At 38.2% G+C, this 24,130-nt stretch overlaps 1 protein-coding gene and 1 long non-coding RNA gene across 2 annotated transcripts; one reads left to right on the forward strand and one right to left on the reverse strand.

The window, feature by feature from the left end:
* Positions 1-6,047: 6,047 nt before the first annotated feature.
* On the reverse strand, positions 6,048-7,761 carry LOC148049712 (uncharacterized). The gene is made up of 2 exons (XR_015698029.1): positions 7,069-7,761; positions 6,048-6,832 (listed from the first exon to the last, which is right to left on the reverse strand). It is a non-coding gene; the product is annotated as an uncharacterized LOC148049712 (long non-coding RNA).
* Positions 7,762-7,903: 142 nt separating this feature from the next.
* Positions 7,904-10,592, forward strand: GJD2 (gap junction protein delta 2). The gene is made up of 2 exons (XM_014073864.2): positions 7,904-8,031; positions 9,570-10,592. The coding sequence occupies exons 1-2, from the start codon at positions 7,961-7,963 to the stop codon at positions 10,411-10,413; spliced, it is 915 nt and encodes a 304-aa protein (XP_013929339.1). The 5' UTR covers positions 7,904-7,960; the 3' UTR covers positions 10,414-10,592.
* Positions 10,593-24,130: the final 13,538 nt, after the last annotated feature.

Below are 24,130 nucleotides of genomic sequence, written 5' to 3' on the forward strand. Positions count from 1 at the left end.
CCTCTGACACTGCAAAGATTAAAACAGTTGACAGTTCTGTTCTGAATGATCAACTCAGTTTCAGCAATGAAAATAAATTACAAAGAGGGCAAATTTTGCGCACCTCCTGCAAGAAGTTATAACGTGTAGGCATAAAAAAGGTGTCCTCATATGATTTTATGAATAAAATATTTTATCTGATAAAATCATCAATGCTCACACAGGCACAAACTGAAAAACACAGCAGAGCAGATGGCTGTGAGATCTTGATGGGTGTTTTCATTTCAGCAGCTAATTTTTTAGCTGCTGTGGATTAAACCAACACTAATAGCCTTAGTCTTAGAAATTGCACTTGTTCATCAAAACACTTCATGTCTCGCACTTAGAGGTGCTATTTACAAGCATAAAGATGAGCAACACTGGCAAAATGCAATTATTCACCTTAAAAGAACTACATATATATTTGTACACTTTCTTCCTTTCACATCAGCGTCAGGAGTTAAAATTAAATTGAAACACAGAATCACTGGAAGGTGGTGACAAAAGAAAATAAACCCTTTGATCTCATAAAAATATGTACGTCCTAATCACAACCTCAGCTTACTCCAAATTCATGCTTTTTTGGACGTTCTTAATTTATTTCTCTGACTGCTGGCTCGGCAGTGTTCTTTTCCTTTTGATATGGGCAAAGTGATAATATCAGATAAATATAGGATAAGCGATAGATTCTTTCTCATTACACATAATCATCTTGTCTTACCTGGACTTTATGTTGTACATACATATTTTGAGATACTTAAGTAATGAGTTTGAAACTTATGGCCTGGCAGAGGTGATTGAAATATAAGTCCTTCACTATTTGGCACACTTCCTGGAAATTGTACTTCAGCAACATCTGCCATGCCATACGTTGCCTACCCCTGTCACAACCTTTCTTATCATTTCAAAAAGTAAACATTCAAACATAATAATTGGGAAGAAATTCAGAATCCTTTCTCAGAAAATCAAAAGCATTTATTTTTTGGGAAAGAATATATGTCAGTGGCTTTGGAAAACCATGAATTGTAAATCTTTAGTTGAGGCATCATATCTTCAGCTGAAGTTCAGCTGTAAGAGAATCACAAATGAGTTGCATCTCTTGGGGCTTTTTTCCACTGCTGAGTTGGTGTTATTCACTTATCTTTGAGTTGGCAAAAACTATACTGGCATAAAATTGGCTGACCCCCCCCCCCCACTGTTAATCCTTTCCCTGTTTTTATTGCCTTGGTTTCAAGTCGCATGACTTCAATTTAAGCTAATAGGTAACAAGCCAAATGGGGTTTATACACTTTGAGACTATCTTTGGACAGTGTCAAAATTAGGAAGACATTTCTACACTAATGCTAAGGATGATTTAAGACTTAGAGAACACAACATGTTTAGATGTATGTGGAGAAGGGCCCCTAGTCAAGTTGACCTATCATTTCTGAGTTGTCCTTGTTTTATAATGAAATAAATGTCACTCTCTATATTAAAACCAGAACACAGGACATATCTTGCAGGTTACCTGTGGTTATCCACATGGTGTTATCCACATGGTGCTCAGAAAACAACTTGCATCCAAACACCAGTAAGACAAAGGAGATGGTGTTAGACTTCTGGAAGCAGAGAGAGGAACCTGTCCCACTCTACATTAAGGTGGGGGGCTGTGTGGAGAGGGTCTGCTCTTTTAAATTTCTGGAATTCCACCTTAGCTGAGATCTCACCTGGACAAAATAACACAATCCAGGTGGTCAGGAAGGCTCAAGAGAGACTTCATTTCCTTAGGGTCTTGTGGAAAAATCAGGTAGAACAATGACTGATGACTACCTTTTACTGGTCTACGATAGAAAGTGTCTTTACATATTGTGTTACGGTAAGGTATATTGGCTTGACAGCCATGAACAGAAAGGCATTACAGAGGGTGATGAGCACAGCACAAAAATTATGGGCTGTCCCCTGATACCACTGGACGAAATCACCAGGACCCCCTTCCCCAACAGAGTGAGGAAAATCCCCAGGGATGATTCACACCCTAGTCAGCACTTCTTTACTCTCCTACCATCAGGCAGGATATATACTGTAACAGCATAGCCAGCCGAACGAATAGGCTGCAAAATAGCTTCTATCCATGGGCTGTCAGACTTCTGAATGCAACATAATCAAGGAGATTAATCAAGGAGAGAAGCAACTTAGAACTGAGGAGATATTTCCTGACAGAATAATTATTCAGTGGAACAGCTTGCTTCCAGAAGTTGTGAATGCCCCAACACTGGAAATCTTTAAGAAGATGTTGGATAGCCATTTGTCTGAAACAGTATAGGGTTTCCTGCCTAGGCAGGGGGTTGGACTAGAAGACCTCCAAGGTGCCTTCCAACTCTGCTATTGTATTGTATAACACCATAATTAGTTTTAATATGATTCACTTGCAGGGCTAGCGCAACGTGCAACATGTTCATACCATTGTAATATAATATAATGTTACATACATATAGGTATATGGGAATGTGTGTTAATTATTACTTATTTGGGTTTAGGGATTCTATTTCTTCCGTTTATTGAGCTATTAAGATGTATTTTGGGTTTCGGGGAGGGCTGCAACAAGGGAGGCTCCTTCAATTTCAATGTACACATGTTGTGCATTGACAATAAAGGTTTGATTTTATTTGATTTGATTTGTAAGGATACTGCGTAAGCAGATTTTATATGCACAGGGATGTACAGTATTTCCTTTATGTAGGGAAGGCTTTAATAGCATGGTAAATACAACTACTGTATATATACTGTATAATTTTTATAGAAGTTACTACACATACATATTGTGTATCACAACAAAATGAACAGCACAATAGCTATAAAACAGGAAGAAGTAGCACCCACATACATGCATATTTCACCAGACCTTTCAATTCCCAAATGCCCACTTAAACACCCATATGTGAATAAGCTTTCTGTATGTTAACAAGATTGTGGGTGATGATTTCATGGGAAGGAACTCTGGCAAAGAATGTTTCCTCCACAGTAGTTCATGGAAAGCAGGACTCTTCTTATGCAATGTCTACCAGCACTACTTGGTGGGCATGTTTTGTTTGGAGCACAGACTCCTTAGTCGAAGGCTTGTAGAGCTTTATGAGGTTACCAGACATCCTATGATCTGTCAGGTCATCATTTCAGAGATATGAATTAGCAGATTCCTCAATGCCTTCAACAATGGCAGAACTAACGTAGTGCTTTCAGTGGAAACTTTTCAAAAGGGAACTATTCAGAGATGTATCTGCCTTGAAAATAGCCCATGTTGAACTTTACAGCACAGTAAAATAGCAGCAATTGAGCACAGGAAATATTTTGTGACATTTTGTATTATGTTATAAAACGTTTTATAAAATATGCCCAATTTCAATTCCACAGGAGTCATGGGTTCCAAATTTTCAACACATTCTATAAATTAACTCATTTGACGTATCTTGGTTTCAAAAGCATTACCATGGGGATGCACTGTTTTGCACAGCTAAAAGTTAGGAGAGTTTTAATGGTTTATAACTTATTAGCACCTTGAACTGCACCCATAAACAAGCAGAAATAATACAGATCCTGTTACATGACAATATCAGGGCATTGTCATTACTCTACAAGAAGTTGCATTTTCTACCCGCTGAGGTTTCCTGGTGATCTTCAAGGACATGTCCCATAATACACTTACAATAGACCAATCAAGATATGAAAAGGCATGGAAGAATGCACTAGGAATAGCTTTAATGACACAGAAGTCAAAAGTAATCAAAGGTTGTCCTTGATGCAGTTTCCATGTATTGTTTCAGCAAAAGCTGTTGGTCTGAGACAGAGGTTAGCAACCTTAAACACTCAAAGAGACACAAAGGCCCTAAACAAAAGTCCCCCGTTCAATTCTGGAGCTGACAAGAAGTCCAGTTCCCCCAACATAGAGTCTCCTTCTAGCATGGCATCCTTTTTCCTCTACCTGTCCTAACTGAAAGCCCTATCAATTGTGGTGCCGACTAGCGACAGGGAGCCACAGCAGAGGGATGAAAGAGCCACAGGTTGCTGACCGCTGGTCTAAGAGAACCCAAGATTATAGATCAGTTTATTCTGTGGGCACAAAACCCTATCTAGAGTTAATGTCAGTCAGATAAATAGGTATACTGTGGTGGGCATTTAACAGGGGCACGAAAGGAATCCCCAACTGGGCAACCCCTGGGCAATGTTGCTTAAGAAATAATAACCATTTCTTATTTTTGTAAAATTTAAATCTCATTGTTGCTATAGATCCAGGTCTTTAAAGCCCCATGACACAGCATTAAGACTTCTACCATTATTCATATCTAATTGGGACACAGACATACACCTGGGTGCCCTCTGCTCATTGATGTTTCATATTTCAGCCACTGAATAGTATCACTTAATGTAGATATTAAATAACATTTTATGTTTTTTAAATGAATTAGTTTTGCCCTTTTTTTTAAACGACTGCTTGCTAGACTTTGCCAAAACCACAGCAGTACTTTATTAAGTGCTAATTCCTTGTAAACTATAGAAAATAACATCAACATTAATTTTGTAGTGTGGTAAATAAGAAATAGGGCAACTGCAGTAACAAAAATGTTCAATTCAACCAAGGACAGAGTCTGAACAGCAGTCTGAAAAACTTTGGGCTACAGATTCATCAATCCTCCAAAAGACCTTAGAGATGCTTTCTTTTGCTCCAAGTCTCATACTTATTTCCAGGCTGTTATTTTAAATCCAACAATTCAACAAAGTGTTTCATTTTAGCTCTATTTTTTTGTGTATTGTATTCCTAAGAGAATGAAAACAATTTGTTCATAGTTCAGGGATAAAACTATAACAGTGGAATTGGGATTAGCATAGCAATGCCTATTCTAAGACAGAATAGGTTTGAAACCTCATCATGTGTGATCTATAGATGATCTGCAGATGGTAGGTATATAGTGTTTGGGAATCCATCTATTACAGGTAGTCCTTGATTTTTGTTTGGTGACTGTTCAAAGCTAGAATGGCACTGAAAAAAGTGACTTATGACCCTTTTTCGCACTTATGACCATTGCAGCATTCTCATGGTCACATGATCAAAATTTGAACACTTGGCAACTGGCATGTATTTATGATGGTTGCAGTGTCCCAGATCATGTGATCAACTTATGCAACCTTCTGACATGCAAAATTAATGGGGAAAGCCCGATTCATTTAGCAACCATGTTCCTAACTTAACAACTGCAGTGATTTCCTTAACAACTGTGGCAAGAAAGGTCATAAAATGGGGCAAAACTCATTTAACTATTGTCTTGCGGAGCAATTGAAATTTTGAGCTCCATTGTGGTCCTACCTGCATTTTGAAAAGTAGTTGATATAAAGCATGGTCCTACTGCAAATAATTATTATTGTTCACTGACTTGCACCACAAGAGTGTCCAGTGGCAGCAGATCATATGTGGCCTCTTTTTTCCCAGCATGCTTTTCTATTTGAAAATTATCAGTCTGAAATATTGTGTAACATACTTCAGCGTACTGAATGTTACTTCCAGACAGCCGTTAAGCATATTGTTTTAGTACTGAAAGCTATATTTTTATATTCTTTAATTATATGAGATACAAAGTCTTCATTGTTTGCAATAATGGGTATGCAGCTACAAATGACAGTTCCTAGGGAGCTGAAACAATTTTGTTTTATTTTTCTCCCTACTTAAAAAGAGGTTCAGAAAATTATTATAGTATAACATCTTCAGTGTAGAAAGGAGTTGACTGCAGTTGACATAAAACAGGTCGGCTTCTGATTTATTTCTTCACCTCTGCAGTTTATCTTTCAGGATTGTCATCAGAAGACATTCAGCCACATTCACTGAAATGCAAGGGCAGCCAACTAGAAAACTGCTAAGCAACTTTCTGCATGCTTCCTTCTTCAAAGCTACAGGGTAATTCTCCTCTGGGATATTTATACCATCTAGCTTGGTGCCCATGGCATTTTGATGGTTATCTATGTTGCTGTATAATTAGTGTACATTAAAACCCAGAGCCGTGAAATTACAATGCCAGGTCATGTTTAATATCCAAAGTCAAGAATTAGATGGAAATGCCACATATCATGCAGCCAAGACAGATTTGCCTGATTCCCTTGTGCTTACTGCAGCTGCATCCATGGCTTCATTTTTGTGCTGTCAGAACTATATGTACATTCAGTAAGGAAGACAGAGCAAAGTGCCAGCTTGAACTGTGAAACAGAACATTGAGCAATGACTCATTGGTTGAGTTCATACATTTCTCAGCATCACACTCGGGTTTGCCACTGAGTGTTGACACAGTAGACATTACAGCTTGCCTTGAGTCTCTTACTGGTACTGATACACACATCTGCAAAAACTGTTTTGAAATCCGTGTATTACAATTTAAGCAAAAATTTTAAAAATGTGCACCCAGAGGAGATGTGCTGCCCGAGAAATACAGCTCCCCCAATTTTGTAATGTCTTAGAAATCTTGATTTTAGAAGATGACATTACAAGCCACTTCATGGTGCTTCTGGGCTGGTTCCCAGTTTTGGAGAGTTGCTTGCCACATGCTGTTGATGCAGTCATACATGTTTTCTCCTTTGAATGCATATGAAAAGGAGACAAAGCTCCAAAAATGAGAAGATGCAGCTTCCATTCTGACATCATTTTGACCCCTTCTGCGGACGCTTGTGAACCCAGTGGCATCTCAGGAGTTTCCTCCAGGAGCTTGGTAGCAAAATCCATGGCAAAGTCCCAAACCCAGCAGGATGACCATCACATTTCGAAGACCGTGACATAATGCATGGCACGTGAAACAAGCCTCTTTGATAAGAACAACATTTGATTAGATGGGGTTTTTAAGAATACCCCTCCCCCCACTCTCTCACACACACACACCACAGAAAGGAATTGATAATCTTTTCTGCCCATCCCTCCTCCTACCAGTGGTGCAGACGGGTCAGCAGTTGCCAAGAGTGCTAAAATATGCAACTCGGTCCAATTGCTTATACTGGCCCTTTCCCCCCTACTAATCCTATCTTAAGGTCTCCTTGTCTTACCTTGAAGCTCTGAGGGCAGGTGAAGTGAAATAAAGCACCGGGAAAGGGCGCCTTCTTAGGGACGGATTCACCTACCACAAAGGCATTTCTCAAACAAGTGCAATTTCTCTTCAAAGCAGGAGCTGCCTTGGCGACCTGCTCTGTTCATCTTCACTGAACCTTTCTGCCCGAGGACCGGATCAAACGGGCGTTGTTTTGTAGGTTCGGAAGAAGTAATCTGATTCTGCCTCCCGATTCTCCCCACTGTTGGTCTCCAGCACGCCCGGCACTCTCGTTCCTCCTTTCTCACCCAGACCCGGCTAGCTCGGGGCAAGGAAAGGCCCTTCTCTTCACAAGAGCCTGCCGAAGGCCCAGCCACAAAGACTCGAGACAAATGGAGCTAGCCGCGAGGATACTAATGAGCCGGGGGACCTCCGATCTCGCCCTTACCTGCCTGGATTGCCGGGCGGCCTTCCGCAAACACCTCGGCGGAGAGGGGGAACACCTCGGCGGAGAGGGGGACCAGATCGCGCCCACCCAACCGCGGCGGGGCTCGCTGGAGTTGCCCCTTCGCGCTGGAACCTTTGGCAGCCTGGCGGCGGGGGAGGCGGCGATCCCTTGCAGCTTGTGGCGCCGCCGCTTAGCTGCTCCCCTCCAACCTGGCCGTGACGCAAGCAAAGCCTACTTAAAGGCGGCGGGGAGGCAGGCAGAGAGACACGGAAGGCTATCGCCGCCTAAGCTGGCTCCCCGGAGCCGCCGCCCTGCCTTGCAAGCAGCCCGCCCCCCCCTCCCCGGGGTCGGGGCTTCTATTCGCAGGCAACGAGGCCCGCCTCAGGCTGGTGCTTCTCGGCCGTTCTGGTGCGGTCGCTGGTGCTGCCGCCGCCGCCGAGCTTTCGCCTCCGGATGAACCGCGATGGGGGAATGGACCATCCTAGAGAGACTCCTCGAAGCCGCTGTCCAGCAGCACTCTACTATGATAGGGAGGTAAGCCCGATCCACAGGCTCCCATCCGGCCAGTTTGGGGTCTTCTTCCCCCCTTCCCTTCCCTTTTCCGGAGTTCCCTTTGCCCACTTGACCTGCTGGTTTTCAGCAAAGCTGCGGCGGAGCTGTAAACTCATCTCGGAAGTGGCAGCTTGGCTGTCCTTTCTCCAGTTCGGAAGGCAGGAATTTGGAAGAAAAGTCTCTAAGGGATTGTTGTTGTTGGGTTTTTGTCCCCCCCGAGGAAGGGGAGCTGCAGGGTTGCAGCCTGAACGGGACACCTTGACTGACCCTTCTTCCCTCCTTCCTTGTCCTCAAATATTTGTTCAATAAACTTGCTTGCTACTGCACAGGACTGTCATTTCCCGCTTCTCACATGCCTTTATTTCTGTATTTTATTGCAGAATTCAGGGGAGACTTTTAAGTTCTATCTAATCTACTCCTCAGTTTTTGCTCCCATTCATGTGCTCATCAACAAAGATTCTTGAATTAATATTTAATTGAAAAAATACGGATGGGATATATTTTTGGGTAGATTTATTTATTTTTAAGTCCCAAGAGTAATCTCTAATCTAGCTGGTGATTGCAGTGTGCAAATAATAGTAATAATAGCAACAAGGGTAAAGTAAGGGCAAGCAGACTCCTTGCTTCTGATTTGCCTCTCTTCTCAGTTACGATTTGTAATGGTTGATCAATATATTGCAAACCAAATGAAAATGGGAGATGCACTGCTGGTTTTCATTTCACCTTCTTTTTTAATTGATCAACTTCTGTTGTACCGCAGCAGAGACTCAGGAAGGGGAATGGGAGGGAGAAAGTGCTTCTCAAGTGACCGTTGTTATAGACTTTGTCCTTTGCTAGTAGAATTAAGCTTGGTGTACTCTCATACTCCGAGAAAGCAGTTTTTTCTACTTGCTGTAAATGTCCCTAGAGAGAAGTGCATTGTTTCATAAAATCAAACCATTCAACAAAGGCTATGAAGTTCTCTATGGGTGAGTGCCATACAAATTCAGCACTGGACAGTTCCATTTAACTGCAATGAAAGCAGCCAGGATATCATTTCATTCATTCTACTCAAAAAAAAAAAAAAGTAGGAATTGCACGGATGAATGATTTTTAATAAATGTGCATATATTATTAGTAATATTAAAAAAGTGGCCAAAAAAAACCAGTTAAAAAAGCAAAACCAAACAACAGAAACAATTATAATAAATGCATCAATGTTCATAGCATTATGGTTAGGTCCTCAAATATTTTTAATGTGTTTATTAGATGTATACTCAACTTTTCATCCAGAAACTGAAAGCAGTGCACATACCATCTTCTTCATTTGTTTTTACTCTTGAAAGAGTGAAATAGGCTGGGAGGAACAAACTAGCCCAGGGCCATTCACTAAGCTTTTATGACTGAGAGTGAAGGCCTCTTTGGTCCTTAGTCACTATATGACAATGTAGACAGTGCCCAATGAATTCTGTGTTGCTGTTATTGTTTTAAATTCCACGCCAACCCTATACATGTGCATTCACCCAACCTTTGTTTTGTAGGATTCTGCTGACCGTGGTGGTGATCTTCAGGATTCTTATTGTGGCGATTGTAGGCGAAACTGTGTATGACGATGAGCAGACTATGTTTGTGTGTAACACCTTGCAGCCAGGCTGCAACCAGGCATGTTATGACCAAGCATTTCCTATTTCTCACATTAGATACTGGGTATTTCAAATCATCATGGTGTGCACTCCTAGTCTCTGTTTTATAACGTACTCAGTTCATCAGTCTGCCAAGCAGAGGGAAATGAGGTATTCTACTGTTTTCCTCGCCTTAGATCGAGATCAGGATTCCATGAAACGGGATGACAGTAAGAAAATCAAGAACACCATTGTCAATGGGGTGCTACAAAACACTGAAAACTCCACCAAGGAAGCAGAACCTGATTGCTTGGAAGTGAAGGAAATTCCCAATCCAGCCATAAGAACCTCAAAGTCAAAGATGAGGCGCCAAGAAGGCATCTCTAGATTTTATATCATTCAGGTGGTCTTCAGAAATGCCCTGGAGATTGGGTTCCTGGTTGGACAATATTTTCTGTATGGATTCAATGTCCCTTCCATGTACGAATGCGACAGATATCCCTGCATTAAAGAAGTTGAGTGCTATGTCTCCAGGCCCACCGAGAAGACAGTTTTCTTGGTCTTCATGTTTGCCGTGAGTGGCATTTGTGTGGTGCTCAACTTAGCCGAACTGAACCACTTAGGTTGGAGAAAGATCAAAATGGCTGTGAGGGGAGCACAAGCTAAACGGAAATCAATATACGAAATCAGGAACAAGGACCTGCCACGCATGAGTGTGCCCAACTTTGGCAGGACTCAGTCTAGTGACTCTGCTTATGTGTAAGACTGGCAGAACCAGAAAGCTTTACTGTGTATCTTTGCGAGCTGCCATTTGAATTAGGGAAGGAACATTGCTTAAACAACTGTTTTCCTACAACCACCAAGAAAGCCGTTAAAGTATTCTCTGTGCACTTTCTAGACCAGATTCAAACCCGAGTGCTCATGACAACAACAACAACAACAACAACAACAACAACAACAACAGTAAAAGATGGATAAAGACACAGTGGGTCAACACCTGCAATCTGGCCTTACAGCTCCATTACTTCTGCCCTGCTCTCCCTTCCCCTCCCCCTAGGATCCAATGCTGTCTGTTGAAGAGCACAATCTTTTGGCCATGATTAGTATCACTCCATTTGTATGACTGATGGAAAACATGCCCAGGATGTTATTGTCAAAAGAGAAGGATGATGGGAAGCATTTCTACAAAAGTTGGGGTGAGGGGGGTGAGGGAAGGGAGAGATTCCTACTCTCTAAGCACATGATTGCAAAACTGCCAGGACTGATCACCCCCAAACCTCATCTTGTGGGTACCTAAACATCACACTCTCTTTTGGCATTATGCAGTTAAATACTGTGTATGCTTAGCATTTATTTTTTCTATCATCATTTTTGGTACAACAACAACAATAATAATAATGAACATACTGAGGTCAATATAATTTTAATTGTCATACAGCTAATTGTGGCCCATCAAATTTATGAAATAGATTTGAAAAAAAAATCACAGTTCCACACTATGCGGGTGAGGAAGATGTAGTGATTTAAAATTCAGCTAGTTGAAGTAATTACCTGGATTTTAAAATTACATATACCAAAGGAATAGAATGGATCACTAACTGTGAAAAAACAAAACCTATTTGCCCTTACTACAACAAGTGCCATACTTGAAGTTCAAACATCGAATTCTATATTTAGTCAAAGGCTTGGCTAAAGATCCCAACTTGAAATACTGGGTTTTATACTTTTTTTCCATTTTTATCTAGCTATAGATACATTTTGTTTTGCTTTTCTCCATTATGGCAAAGGTGCAAATGTCCTTGGCAAATTGCTAAAAAAATATTTTTTTTAAAATAGAAAGTTAACTTTCTTTTATATATGCATATATGTTAGTAACATTGCACTGATATATGATGATGAAACTGGTGTATCTATCTAGAATATAAGAACCATTACATTATTGCCTCTTTTTATATTCATGGCCTGGATTATATCTAAAATATTTGTAGGGTTTATTTTTCCTTACAGTGTCATGGTGCTAAAATAGGGAAATATACATGGATAAGTAGCAATATAGCATGATCCAGAAAATGTATATGCATGTGTGTCTGTGTGTCTGTGTAAGCACACAAAACATCTTTATCATTTTTCATTATATGAACATTTCAGGGATATAGTATTGTTTTAGATGGGGTGATTTTTTTTTTCTTTTTCAGATAAATGATGTTAGTCTATTTTAGGCTCTATGCTACAATTTCTATGCATTTCTCACCTTATAACATGCCACCAATTTTTAGTAATTATATTTAGAAGGGACTCCAAATATTGGGTTGGAAGCTGCCTGTTGTCTACTCATGCAGGCTTCTAAACGTTTCCCCAAATTCCCCACTAATAAATGTGGATGTTTCTAAATAAAGGAAGGAAAAACGTGAAATTGCTTAGAATTCCCTTACATGTTAAACTGCAAAAGCTGGAAATTAGGGAAGGTTGACTTTAGTGATAGGGCCCATATTTGCATCCTGTGCTCACTATTAGAAATGGGAGAATTTTATCTTATTTTATTTTTTCCCCTGATTCATTATTCCCCTTCATTCATTAAATTGAACTCTCCCATGTTAGTACATCTTTAGTTTTTTTTAAAAAAAAGTTTATGCCAAAGTTAAAGTATTTGTGTGCTTTTTCCAAGCATTATGTACCATTTTTGCAAATCAATTTTCTCTAATTAAATGCAATCTGCAGATTATTTTCTTATATATTGGACAAAAATACTTTAAATTTCCGTACATTAAAATTAGTACAGAAATCAAAGAATTTCTCTCTCCTTAGCTGCTGCAAATATGTCCAGAACAACTATACATACCATAATTCTATTATAATTACGTAAAATTATATAAAAATAATCAAAATTATTTGAGATCCAATTCTGTACTATTTAAAAGTAGAAAATGAATTATTTCCTTTTCCTTTTTTCCCTTCCTTTTGATTCTATAAGTGTATGCTGTACCATAATTATATTTCCTTAGTCTTCGGACTAACTATAACCATATCTAAATCCATGTTTAAGTTTCACTAACCTTTATATTGATCCATATTCTTAAATTCACTTGTGCTCATATATCTTCGTTTTGTCAGAAAATCAGATATGCATATGGACTGGCCAACAATGTATAAATCATCCCAGCATTGTTTTCAGTAGAACGGAATTTGCAGTCCTAACCTTGCTTAACTGTACAGAGTTATTATTGATGTATTTGAGACAGTTGCATGTCATATTTCCTAAATGCTTTGAGGCAATCTGAATCGACTACTGAGTGTAAATGACAGTGATGGGAAATGGATCAGACAAATCTAAAGAAAAATAATCAATATATAGGCTTTGAATAAAGGAATGGGAAAAGTTGGCACTAAATGCATTTTATCTCTATTGATGGGAACATGCCTTAGGACAGATTTTGTTAATAATTTCACATGGACCTATTTGCTTATTTAACAGAAAAGTGTCTGCTGTTTATACCTGTAAAGATGGCTCATCAAGCAATGCATTCTATTTTTTTTTTACATTTGTGCAGTTTGATCATAGTTCTCCGTAGATATGATACTTTTAATTGTGGGTATGCTGGGAAATTCAGGGTGTGCTATTTATGCCATTGGCATTGGCTTCAAACAGTTAGCTGTGTTCCCCTTTATCCCCCAAATTGTTGAATGAACTGCTTTTGTTAATTGTATGAAATGATGCCTGTAAAGTCACCCCCTTTCGTTTCAGCAAGTCTTACAAGCAAGCAACGCTTGGTGAACGGAACTCTTAACTCTCTAACAGAAATGCATATTATATTTCACATGAAGCCCATTGAAATATACTGTATATCCATGAATGTCCTTGATTTCTCTACACATAATCACTGTGTAGGGCAACCTTTTGGTGTATAAACTGATTTCACTGAAAAGCACAATGTGGTATGAAATCGTACTTGTCTGTCAGATGAGCTGCTCACAATAACCTCAGACAGCAAATTATGAATATGTATCTGTTGAATTACATATCTTATTTTTAAGAAAATATTTTCAGGATTGGTGTCATTTTACCTTGTTAATTTTATGTAAGGGAAAATAAATGAAGTTGCTTTAACATGTTGGATATTAAAAAGAATTTGAGGTGCTTTAAAACATGGTTTTGCCGCTCACATGAATGCTGAATAAATCAGAAAGAGATACTTATTTTCAGATTTGAATTGGCAAATGTTTTGAGTTGCACAGCTCATAATTTTAGTTTTTTAAATCACTTTTTCATCCTTTATATTGTATAGAAAACTGATCACTATATTGATGCTCTGTGGGAAAGGGATGGCATAGATACTGAAATAAAAGAAGCACTCAAATAAATTAGAACAGCCATTGGAGGAGAAATGGGAATTTTGTACAAGTTGGCACACTGGAGAGACAAATTAGAGTGTGGCACTCAGGGCTGTGGTTAAAAAAACGATATGGCTTTGATGGGATGCCCAAAACTCCACCCATTTTTATGTCAGTTGTACCACCGTCTTACCTTTTTGACCACATCCTGTGGATACTTCTAATAGGGCTGATATTGGAGAGACCTCTGTTTAGGTTGTTGAACCATCATGGATTCTCTTAGTGATTGTAGGCTGGTCATGTTCTCTCAATCCAGTATAGCCCCCTGCATAGTTTTTGAGAGGTTTAATAAAAAGTTACCCAAGATTGTGGCCAGCAGTTTGTTAGGGAAAGATGGAATCTATGTAAGGTAAAGGTTTCCCTTGTCCAATTGTGCTTGCCTCTGGGGGGCGCTCCCACTCTTGAACCAGGGCTGTCAGATTTCTAACTGACAATGGCTCTTTAGCCGTTAAGCCAATATGCCCATTTTGGAATCCATGTAATTATGTAACTAAGAATGAATGAATGAATGCAATCTTTCTCTGAAATCAACATTTTTGGGAAGTGACTGATATCAGATTAATTATTAATCCTTCCCTCAATTAAAGAAGTGCCACTTTCTGTCTGTACCTCTGTTGCCCCTAAGGAAGAACTATATTACACAAATATTATTTTAGAGGACAAACATGGCAGGTAAAGATTACCAGTTATAGTTTCATATTAAACTATATTCGCTTATAGGTTTTTTAAAAGTCAGACAAAATATTCTTGACAAATTTGGTAATCATTTTGTACCCAATTTTTAGCAGGTCATTGAAATGTAAATTGTATTATTGGTATTATTAGTAATAGTAATAATAGTATCAGGAAGAGCGCCTAGTTACAGTAACAGTTATAAGAATAATTGGAATAATGCTTAATAAATAGTACCGTAATGGATAATAATAGGCGTTTTAGTGCAAACTTTATATTCAATAAGGAATAACTAACTGTTTAGTGATTTCACTAGTTCTGGATCATGCTCAGCTTAGGTAAGATAAATGAGTTTCTACTATTGGTACTCTAGCATGGATTCAAAATCCCATTGTATATTGAAGGCATGTCTTCAAAATTACCAAGTGATACATTTCAATGCTTTTAGTGAAAAGCACAATTAATAACTTCCCCAAAAGCAATGCCAGTAACTTCCCTCATTACTTTAGCTCTTAAAGAGAAAATGCAGAACTTGCTTACTGACTTGGAAACATGCAAATGGATGGAATAAAATGGAATACATTTAACATTTGTTAACTGTATAAAAGTGTTCACATACATGGAATCCGCATCATTGTTATCCATAGAAACTGATAAACCCATGTGTGTTTCTACCCTATCACATGTAAAATAAATGCATGTGGATATATCATGGGGCAAAAACAGGTTGGGCATTCCAGTTTAGGCTAAAGATTAACACTTTCAATATACAATAAGATTCTTTTTTGGTGGGGGAGGGTGTAGGTGCCTTTGAGTAAGTGTTATCTTCTGGTGACTGCCTGGAGTTTTCTCGGCAGTGTTTTTTGCTGTAGTTTGTCATTGCCTCTTTTTTAGGATGGGCAGTGAATGACTGACCCAAAGTCACCCAGTTGACTTTGTGCCTAAGGTGGGGCTAGAACTCATGATATCCCGGTTTATAGCCTGGTGCCTTAAACACTACACCAAACTGAAGTTATATCTGAAAGTATAAAATGATGGGAAAGATCCATATCATTTGCTTGCTAGTAGGGATAAAAATCTCCATCCCTGATTTCACAGGTTTGTTATTAATGTTTTGTTTTCCTTCATTAGATACATTTGATTGTTATCTTCCCTGCTTTAAACTGGATATAACAGATGATAAAACAATTGTAAAATATATAATACAATCATTCCCTGTGCCCCTTTACCTTGAATAATTAGTCTTCGGAGACTAATATTGCTATTGTGTGTAGATCTAGAATTAAGTTCACACCCTAGGAAGTTGTTTGCTGTTTAATGAATGACTGTGTTTATTATAAAGTTAAGCAGGAATTCCTAGTGAATATTACCTTTTGCCTTTTACAGGGCAATTGTAAAAGAAGCACCACAGTTTCTGAATGTATAATTTCAGTTTAGATGACCTGAATATAGAACAAGACTGGAGAAAGAAATGAATTACAATGAATACTTATGCAGCACTGCAGGCTACTGCTAGATCAGCAGGTCAGCGGTTCAAATCTCACCGGCTCAGGGTTGACTCAGCCTTCCATCCTTCCGAGGTGGGTAAAATGAGGACCCAGATTGTTGGGGGCAATATGCTGACTCTCTGTAAACCGCTTAGAGAGGCCTGAAAGGCCTATGAAGCGGTATATAAGTCTACTGCTATATTGCTATTATGATGAAAAAAATATATTGGAAAGTTACCAAAGATCAAGAATGAGATGGCCGTGAGAAAGGAAGGATTTACTATCATTAAGTAGAAAAAGAAACAGGGAAAGAAAAGTAGAAGAGACATGGATTTGTGTTTCTGATGTTTTGGCTCTTACAGACTTCATTAAATTATCTGTATTAGAAATTGAATCATATTCTGAAATATATCCATGCAAACTGTTACGATGACTTTTGTATTATTTCATATATAAACAATTTTTGATCTCATTTGGCTGAAGTGATTCATCTCTCTCTCTCTCAGTCATTGTATATTATATTATTTGCCAACTATTTTTCTAAAGTCACCACTAATATTAAGAAGTTGAAATCAAATCTAATTTAGAGAATCCACAAGGTGACTCCATTTAACTGAATTACTGGATTATTTAGATTTATGTATCTCACCTGCATACATCGCCGAATTACAGCATCAAATTTTGCAGATTCAGAGAGTGGAGAGATAAAGAATATGGAAGACAGTAAATCTTTACATCCTCTCACACTTCTTACAGAATTCTATGAGTAATGGAAAACAGCACAACAGCAAAACAAGATGCCAATTCCTCTACTGAAATTGATACCAGTCAGTAAAATGAGGACTTGTGTTTCTGTAGACTCAGTGGCCAAGCAATTTAGAGTTTGTGCTTAGAAAAGCACTATCAGTTTGTTGGTAGTTGCTACATGTAGGATGCTACATGAGGACCCAGATTGTTGGGGGCAATATGCTGACTCTCTGTAAACCGCTTAGAGAGGCCTGAAAGGCCTATGAAGCGGTATATAAGTCTACTGCTATTGCTATTGCTATTACATGTATGATCTGAATAGGACAATGTTATTTCTAGCTTTTTAAATTAAACCCTAAATTGCAATCTGTGATTCAGTGGTTTGTGACTTGGTGGTCAGAAAAAGTTTGCATTGTGAGTTCAGATAATATCTATAGTTCCTGCCCAACTATGGTTGGGTCATTAAAAGTTATTTTTGATGGTCACTTATAACATGAACCAAGTATTTATGGGCCTCTTGCATGGTGCATGACCCATTTAACTATTTTACAATTAAGTACCATGTCCGTACAAGATCATGGTTTATTGAGAAATAAACAAAAAGCCTAATATATTTGTCCTGAAGTTTAAAAGATCAAGGGCAACTGTACAGGTAGTCCTCGATTTACTATCATAAACTCTCATAAATATGAATCTGTATTTCTGAAGCGTCTGAATTTTGATGTCATGACCACAGAGATACTGCAACGGTTATAATGGTCATAAAACAGTCATCAATGACTTGTTTCACTGCCATTGCAACTTCAAATTTTCACTAAATGAAGCATTGTAGGTTCATCTGTACAAGTTTTTGGATTGTAACTATCACTAGCCTTAGATTCCCTGGCCAGTTATAAGTGACGAGAAGGGCCACAGACTAATTATTTGGAAGGCTACCGGTTTTCTGATATGATCACCAAGCTGCCATAGCTCAATGAAATAGAGATCAGGGTTTCCAGGAATAAGATTTGATGTCTTTTCTCTTGGCTAATCATTCTAGAAAGAGGAGAAGAGGAGAAGCACCAGGAGGTTTGTTATATTTTGAGATATCGTCTTATAATTGCAGAGAGTGATATATTTTACTTTGCTGTTAAGAAATATTTGTTTCCTATTTTTTGTTAGTGGGGCTGGGCATACTTCTGAAGGAATTTGGAATTCATATCTCATTCAAGCACAGCATCTCTCTGCTACTTGTTAAGGCAGCCCCTCCTCCTCTTTTTTTTTGTAAGTTTGAAAAAAAAAGTGTTGGATCTCTAAGAAAGGAACTCATAATGTGACTCATAATGCAACTAATTTTTAGCTCTTGGAAAAAATAAGGCCTTCTTTAATGAATAAATATCATTTTGCCACAGTATCAGGACCACATCATTTGATACTTGCCTGTAAAGTTGTGATGCAAGTACAAATCAGGCAGAGTTTGTGTAGTGATGCTACATTGCATATTCCACCATCCCTCTCTCATAGAAGTACTGTGATTCCCCAAAAATAAGACAGGGTCTTCTTTTTTTTGACTTTGTCCTTATTTTGGGGGAGGTCTTATTATTTTTGAGGTGCCAGAGGCCCCTTAACCTCAGCTCGCGGCCCGCAGATCAGCTGATCCAGAAAGGGCCAGAAGTTCTGTCTCTGTTTCTTGCATAATCTTACCAGCCCTAGTGTCGCTGGGCCTGCTGCTCTTTTTGCAGCTGCCACTAAGAGAAGGGGCCCGGTAGCTAGGGTTTGCAGTTAGCGGCCTCTGCGAGGTTGTTCCGCATGGATGGCAAGTGCATATAGGACCTGTGGGGCATGTTTCCCCCTTTGCCCCAGGAAATGGCAGGGACCAACTGCGCATGTGTTTAAATATTTTAGGTGAGAGCTTATTTTAGAACATGCGCTCAAAATCCCGATTGGGCTTATTATCTGGGGAGGTCTTATTTTCAGGGAAACAGGGTATTTAGCATTCATATGTTGCACATTTAACTGTGTGCAGATAGTGTGCAACATGTGAGCAAAAGGTATACAGTATTATATGTATAAGAATTTATCTGAATAGTTTTTTCTATGTTAGATTTTTAAGAGGAACATAAACAGATCTATAGTCTGTATGGCAAAAAAGAATAAAAAACACAAATCTTAAAATCACTGAAACAGATACAGAATTTTGAATCAAGAGCATTGAAACAAATACGAGATCTAAAATAACTACATAAGGTTATAAAGTAAAGTTATCAACTAAAATCAAATTTCTCCCTGAGATAATGGAATTCATTGTTAATAACTTTCATTTTGGAGGAATGATGATATCTGATTTCCCCTTTCTGAAATTCTGTCGCTGAAGGAAACAGATACAGAGCAGTCAGTATTGCAAGAGGAAAATCATGTTAGTCTATTTGTAATAAAAGAAATCAGGATTCTGGTAGCACCTTTCTGACTAAAACAATTTATTAAAAGGCATAAGCTTTCGTGAGCAGCATTTCACTTCATCAAATGCAGGTTTCAAAACATCTGGTGTAGTGAACTGCAGCTTATGCAAGGTTATGCCTTTTAATAAGATTTGACAGTCGGAACAGATCCTGTAGTTGGAAAAGGTGCTACAGGATATTTTTTTTTACTCACAAGTGAGACCTGACAAACAGAAAACGATTAGGTGTAAACGTGTTTACAGTGGTGACAAAGAAATCTAACATTTTCTTTTTTTGTGGAATGTGTGAGCGTGTGCATTTTGCATTTTACCAAATAAAGTGGCTTTCTTTAAATAATCCTTCATACGTACAAAGTTTCTCTCTGTTTATGATTCCTGTCATACATACATCAAAGTTCTGTGTGAATCTATCAACAGTCACTGCTTTTCATCCCAGGTTTGTATGTGTAGAACTATGGACCAACTCACGTTCCAATGATTAGCAAATCTGATGGTGAGTGGGCATTGCATTAGACAGATTCTAATGTGGTTGTTATACAATTCTTCTCTGTACATTCTCTCTTTCCCCCCTACCCCCCTCTCTCAAAGTACAAAACTAGCTGGTAACTTCATTTTATATTAAATGAAGCTTGAATAATTCTACGTAATACAGTTTTAAAGATGCAATTACTGTTTTAAATGAATTCATCCATTTTTTCCTGTACAAATTATGTATCATTTCATTCCTTTTTGCAACTACTTCACAAGCACCATGTTTTCCTTTTTTTGAAACTGGGGAAATGCAAAGAAATCCATTTGTCATAATTCAGACTTGACAAATAGGGCCTGTCCATTCACTACAAGAGAAGAACCTATCCCATAAAGCTGACTCGCAGACTTGCTATCATCATGCAAGTTTTGCTTATAATGGAAGAGAACAGGGACAAGGGTCATTGAAACCATAACACATTTTCTCCTTTTCCTTTAAAATCTTCATAATCTACATGAGTAGTTTGCAGAAGAAGCACTTCACACATAGCAGCTCAATTCTGACATTGGGGAAGCCACTCAAGGAAACATTCCATTAAGAAAACAGTTTCTCTGGGGCATGCACAATACTGAGAGAGAGAGAGAGAGAGAGAGAGAGAGAGAGAGAGAGAGAGAGAGAGAGAGAGAGAGAGAGAGAGAGAGAGAGAGAGAGACTGGAAATTCACACTGAGCTGGGATCCCCACATGCATTAATTTAACATAAGGTGAGTCATGGGGAAAGATCAAACCAAGAGTCATAAGCTGAATGAGTCTAAAGGAGTATTTAGTTGCTGTTTAGGCATAGTTGGGCATGGTCTTTTAGCAGAGTAGGGGGAAAATTCAGTTTATGACAGTCACCTCTTAAGTTTTTTATCTAATGAAAAGTAGAAGCCCTATTCATATGTTATTCACTGAAAATCACTAGAGCGGTACTATGGGACTATAAGGCCTCCTCATTTAGTCCTTAATATATGTCAATGGGCTCTGAGTTTCAGTAAGAAGATGAACTTTATTTCCATGGGCCATCAAATATACCATTGTTGTAAATACAAGTTAGAAACCAAGTGAATTATGCAGGAAGATTAAAAACAGATTTTATGTAATCTTTTAAAGAAAAAAAAGTTAGTAGTTCCATATTGGGTATGAACCAATAAAGCTCACCACCATTTACACACATACCAATTCAGCACTGCAAGTAGCTATGAGTGCATTTCAAGCATTCCAAGTAACATGGCTTAGTATGAGCTGCACTGGTCATCAATTGCCAATTACATTGAGGTTCTTGGTCCTGACAGCCTCGTAGAAGGTCTAGGACTTGTTCTTCCATCAGATGCTGGTCCACTTGTGGTTAGTAATGTGTCTAACTCTCAGTGAAATATATTTTATTATTTTACTATTTTCCTTTGTATTTTAAGTTTGTAACCCTTCTTCTCTGTCTACCATTATCTGGTGAATGAAGAAGCAAGGTACCCTGAATGAATGAATAAATAACATATTTGAAACTTGTAAAAATATCCACGTAAGACCAAAGATGGTGCCAGTTTATTCGAGTATAAGACTTTGTTCATTATACAAGTAGCTGGGAGTTTGCACCACTTTCTCTTGACTTCTGTTTCTCAGTTAAAGGATCCCACCACTTGCAAGAGTATAAAGGTCTTCAAGATAATGTTACATCTGCTGTAGAACTTCCTAGAATGGCAATGGATATTTATTCTCCATTATACAACATGCCTGGCCAGTGAAGTTATTTTTTATAATGAATAAATTTAATCCAACTTCTCTCAGGGGTGTCCACAGGGAACAGTCAAAAAGTGGACATGGTTGTCACAACGATGTGATCAAAACTCTATCCATTTTTATTTGTGTTGTGTGACATACATTAAAAAAAACACCGAACAGAGCTTTACCAAGATGGCTGCGATCTTCATTTTTTGACCACTTCCTGAAAACAGTCCTGCTCCATTACCCATGGAAAAAAATAAATCTCAAATCCTGGTAATATCTCTGCTATGGATTTTATTTTAGGAATAAAATGCTCAGTTTGCTTTGAGGAAGTCTATGGTGAAAATGTATAACATATCTAAAATGTGTGTGCTTATATCAAACTGTTGTCCATGTATTGCCCATCATTTTTATTTCCTGTTTATTTCAAATTTTGAATTTTGTAAATGCAAGGCTTTGAAATACTGCTTTCTTGAGAGATAATGACTGAGCATTAAGCCCTGATCACTTATAAATGGGTTTTCAATTTTTTTTTGTATAAAAATGACTCATATTTATTAGTCTGGCAGCCTTATTCTTACCACCCTTATTTACAGTTATAGATTTAAATGTGTGTTTATGAAGCTAAATATATATGACTCCTGACTTTTTGGTTCTCAGCCCCATCTTTAGACTACAAATTAGTGCAGTATTTCAGAGTCTGCTTCAAGCAATTAAGTTCAAAGTTCAACAACGTTCTTTCACTTTGCATAATTGTCATGATTAAAAGAAAATAAGTATGTCAGTTTGACCACACTGAGATCTAATTATAGGCAAACGTAGTGAAATTTGTACATTAAATTCATTAAAATTATCAACCATAAGAGAAACGGTCTGAGTTGTGGGTGATCGAGCTTTGGACTATTATGGTTTGTTTGTTTTTTTACTGCAGTTTTCTGTTTTCCCATGAGATGGGCTAATCCAAGCATGTATTTACAGATGTGAATAGGACAAGACAGGAAATGAGTTGTTGTGTTTGGGGATTTGAACATATACCGAACTGTTCAAATTTCCTCCCGTCTCAGTACATGAATCATCTCTGGAACATCTGGATCAGTTTGTTCTGTAAGGGAAAAAATTGTAACATTTTGTAACTGAATCAACATGGATCATCTCCAAGATATCATCACTACTTAAAGATAACTAAGCATTAGCTCTTACCATATCATAAAGGGCATTGCTGCTAAATATTTCTAAATGCAAAATTGCAAGTGCTGTTTGTCCAGTTCTCTTTGTACATTTCATTTTCTGGATGTGCTCATAAGTCAAAATTTTACCAAAAAAATTTATTGTCCTCTAAATAGTAGCATATTTTTAAAATCAATATCACGTGTAGTTTCAAAGTGTTAATTAACATGGAGTGCACCGTTCATATCCATGAATCTAGTATGATTTTGGTGATTTGGCGCTGCAGCAAAAACTCAATTAGTTGTCTTTCATGGTGAGAAGACAATGCTTATAGATGCCACAGTGTCAGCTGCTCTGTATTCCACCATCTGAGATATTCCTTGACAATATTAACAATAACTTGAGGATGGAATAGATTGCAGGAGAATACTAGCCTTATATGCTTTCTTTTAATATCATTGATTAGTTACATTTAGCCTTGCTCTCACATTTTTGTTAAGGCTTCTGTGAAGGCTGAGTGATAGACATTCTAAAGCTGAATGAATGTAAAGGTGTGAGGAGTGGTACTTTGCTGTGCTTATAAATAGTAAGGAACAAGCAAAATGCTATTTTTAAAAAGTGTTTTAATTCAGAACATTAAAAAGGCCCGTGTAATAAATAATTCACAATGCAGTAGGGTGAAACTGCTGAAGAATTAATAATCTTTTGCAGTTCAGGGGATGGTTTCCATAAACTAGGCATTCTGTTTATGAAAGACTGCACAATTACAGTGGTCATTGGGCATACGACTTGGGATGGGGATCCACAAGACAGAATGAGTCTTCAGAGGATGAGGCATTCTCCACCAGTCCAGCACTTGTCCCCAAGGGAAAGAAAGAGTGAAGAATCTTATGGAGGATTGACTCAACAGGTGGTAGTCACTGCTCCTTCTTTCTTCATACCTACTTTTCCTTTCTACATTTGGTTCACTGAGGGAGAGCAAAAGTAGGCAGAGATGGCTGTTTACATCAAGGGTTCATTTATAGCTACCTTGCTGCCCTCCAATTATTAGATAACATATTCTTCTCAGCATCAGGTGTCAGAGAACAGAAGGAGAAGCGTTCTCTCATATCTAAAAGAATCTGGCCATTATTCTTTTAGATTGCAATAGAGGATCAGATGTTCCCTTGGGCTAATTCAGCAAAGAACATGTAAATGCAACTTTCTGGCATTCACCAACATATCAAGGCCTTCATGCTAAATTACTGCCAGGCCTTCATTCTAAATACTGGATGTGTATTCATTCATCTCAGACATGGAATCTATATTTTAACAAGGAAAAAAAATACATGGTATTGTCAAATTCTTCCATT

Source organism: Thamnophis sirtalis, unplaced genomic scaffold (assembly GCF_051295495.1).
Source record: "Thamnophis sirtalis isolate CommonGarterSnake01/CBP01778 unplaced genomic scaffold, rThaSir2_p1.2 scaffold_1, whole genome shotgun sequence".
Lineage (NCBI taxonomy): Eukaryota > Metazoa > Chordata > Lepidosauria > Squamata > Natricidae > Thamnophis > Thamnophis sirtalis.

What these genes read in the sequence shown, in the direction of transcription:
- GJD2 (XM_014073864.2), top strand. Translation starts at nt 7,961, where the DNA reads ATGGGGGAATGGACCATCCTAGAGAGACTCCTCGAAGCCGCTGTCCAG. An exon ending in CACTCTACTATGATAGGGAG is followed by an intron (nt 8,032 to 9,569) that starts GTAAGCCCGATC and finishes TTTGTTTTGTAG; the next exon opens with GATTCTGCTGACCGTGGTGG.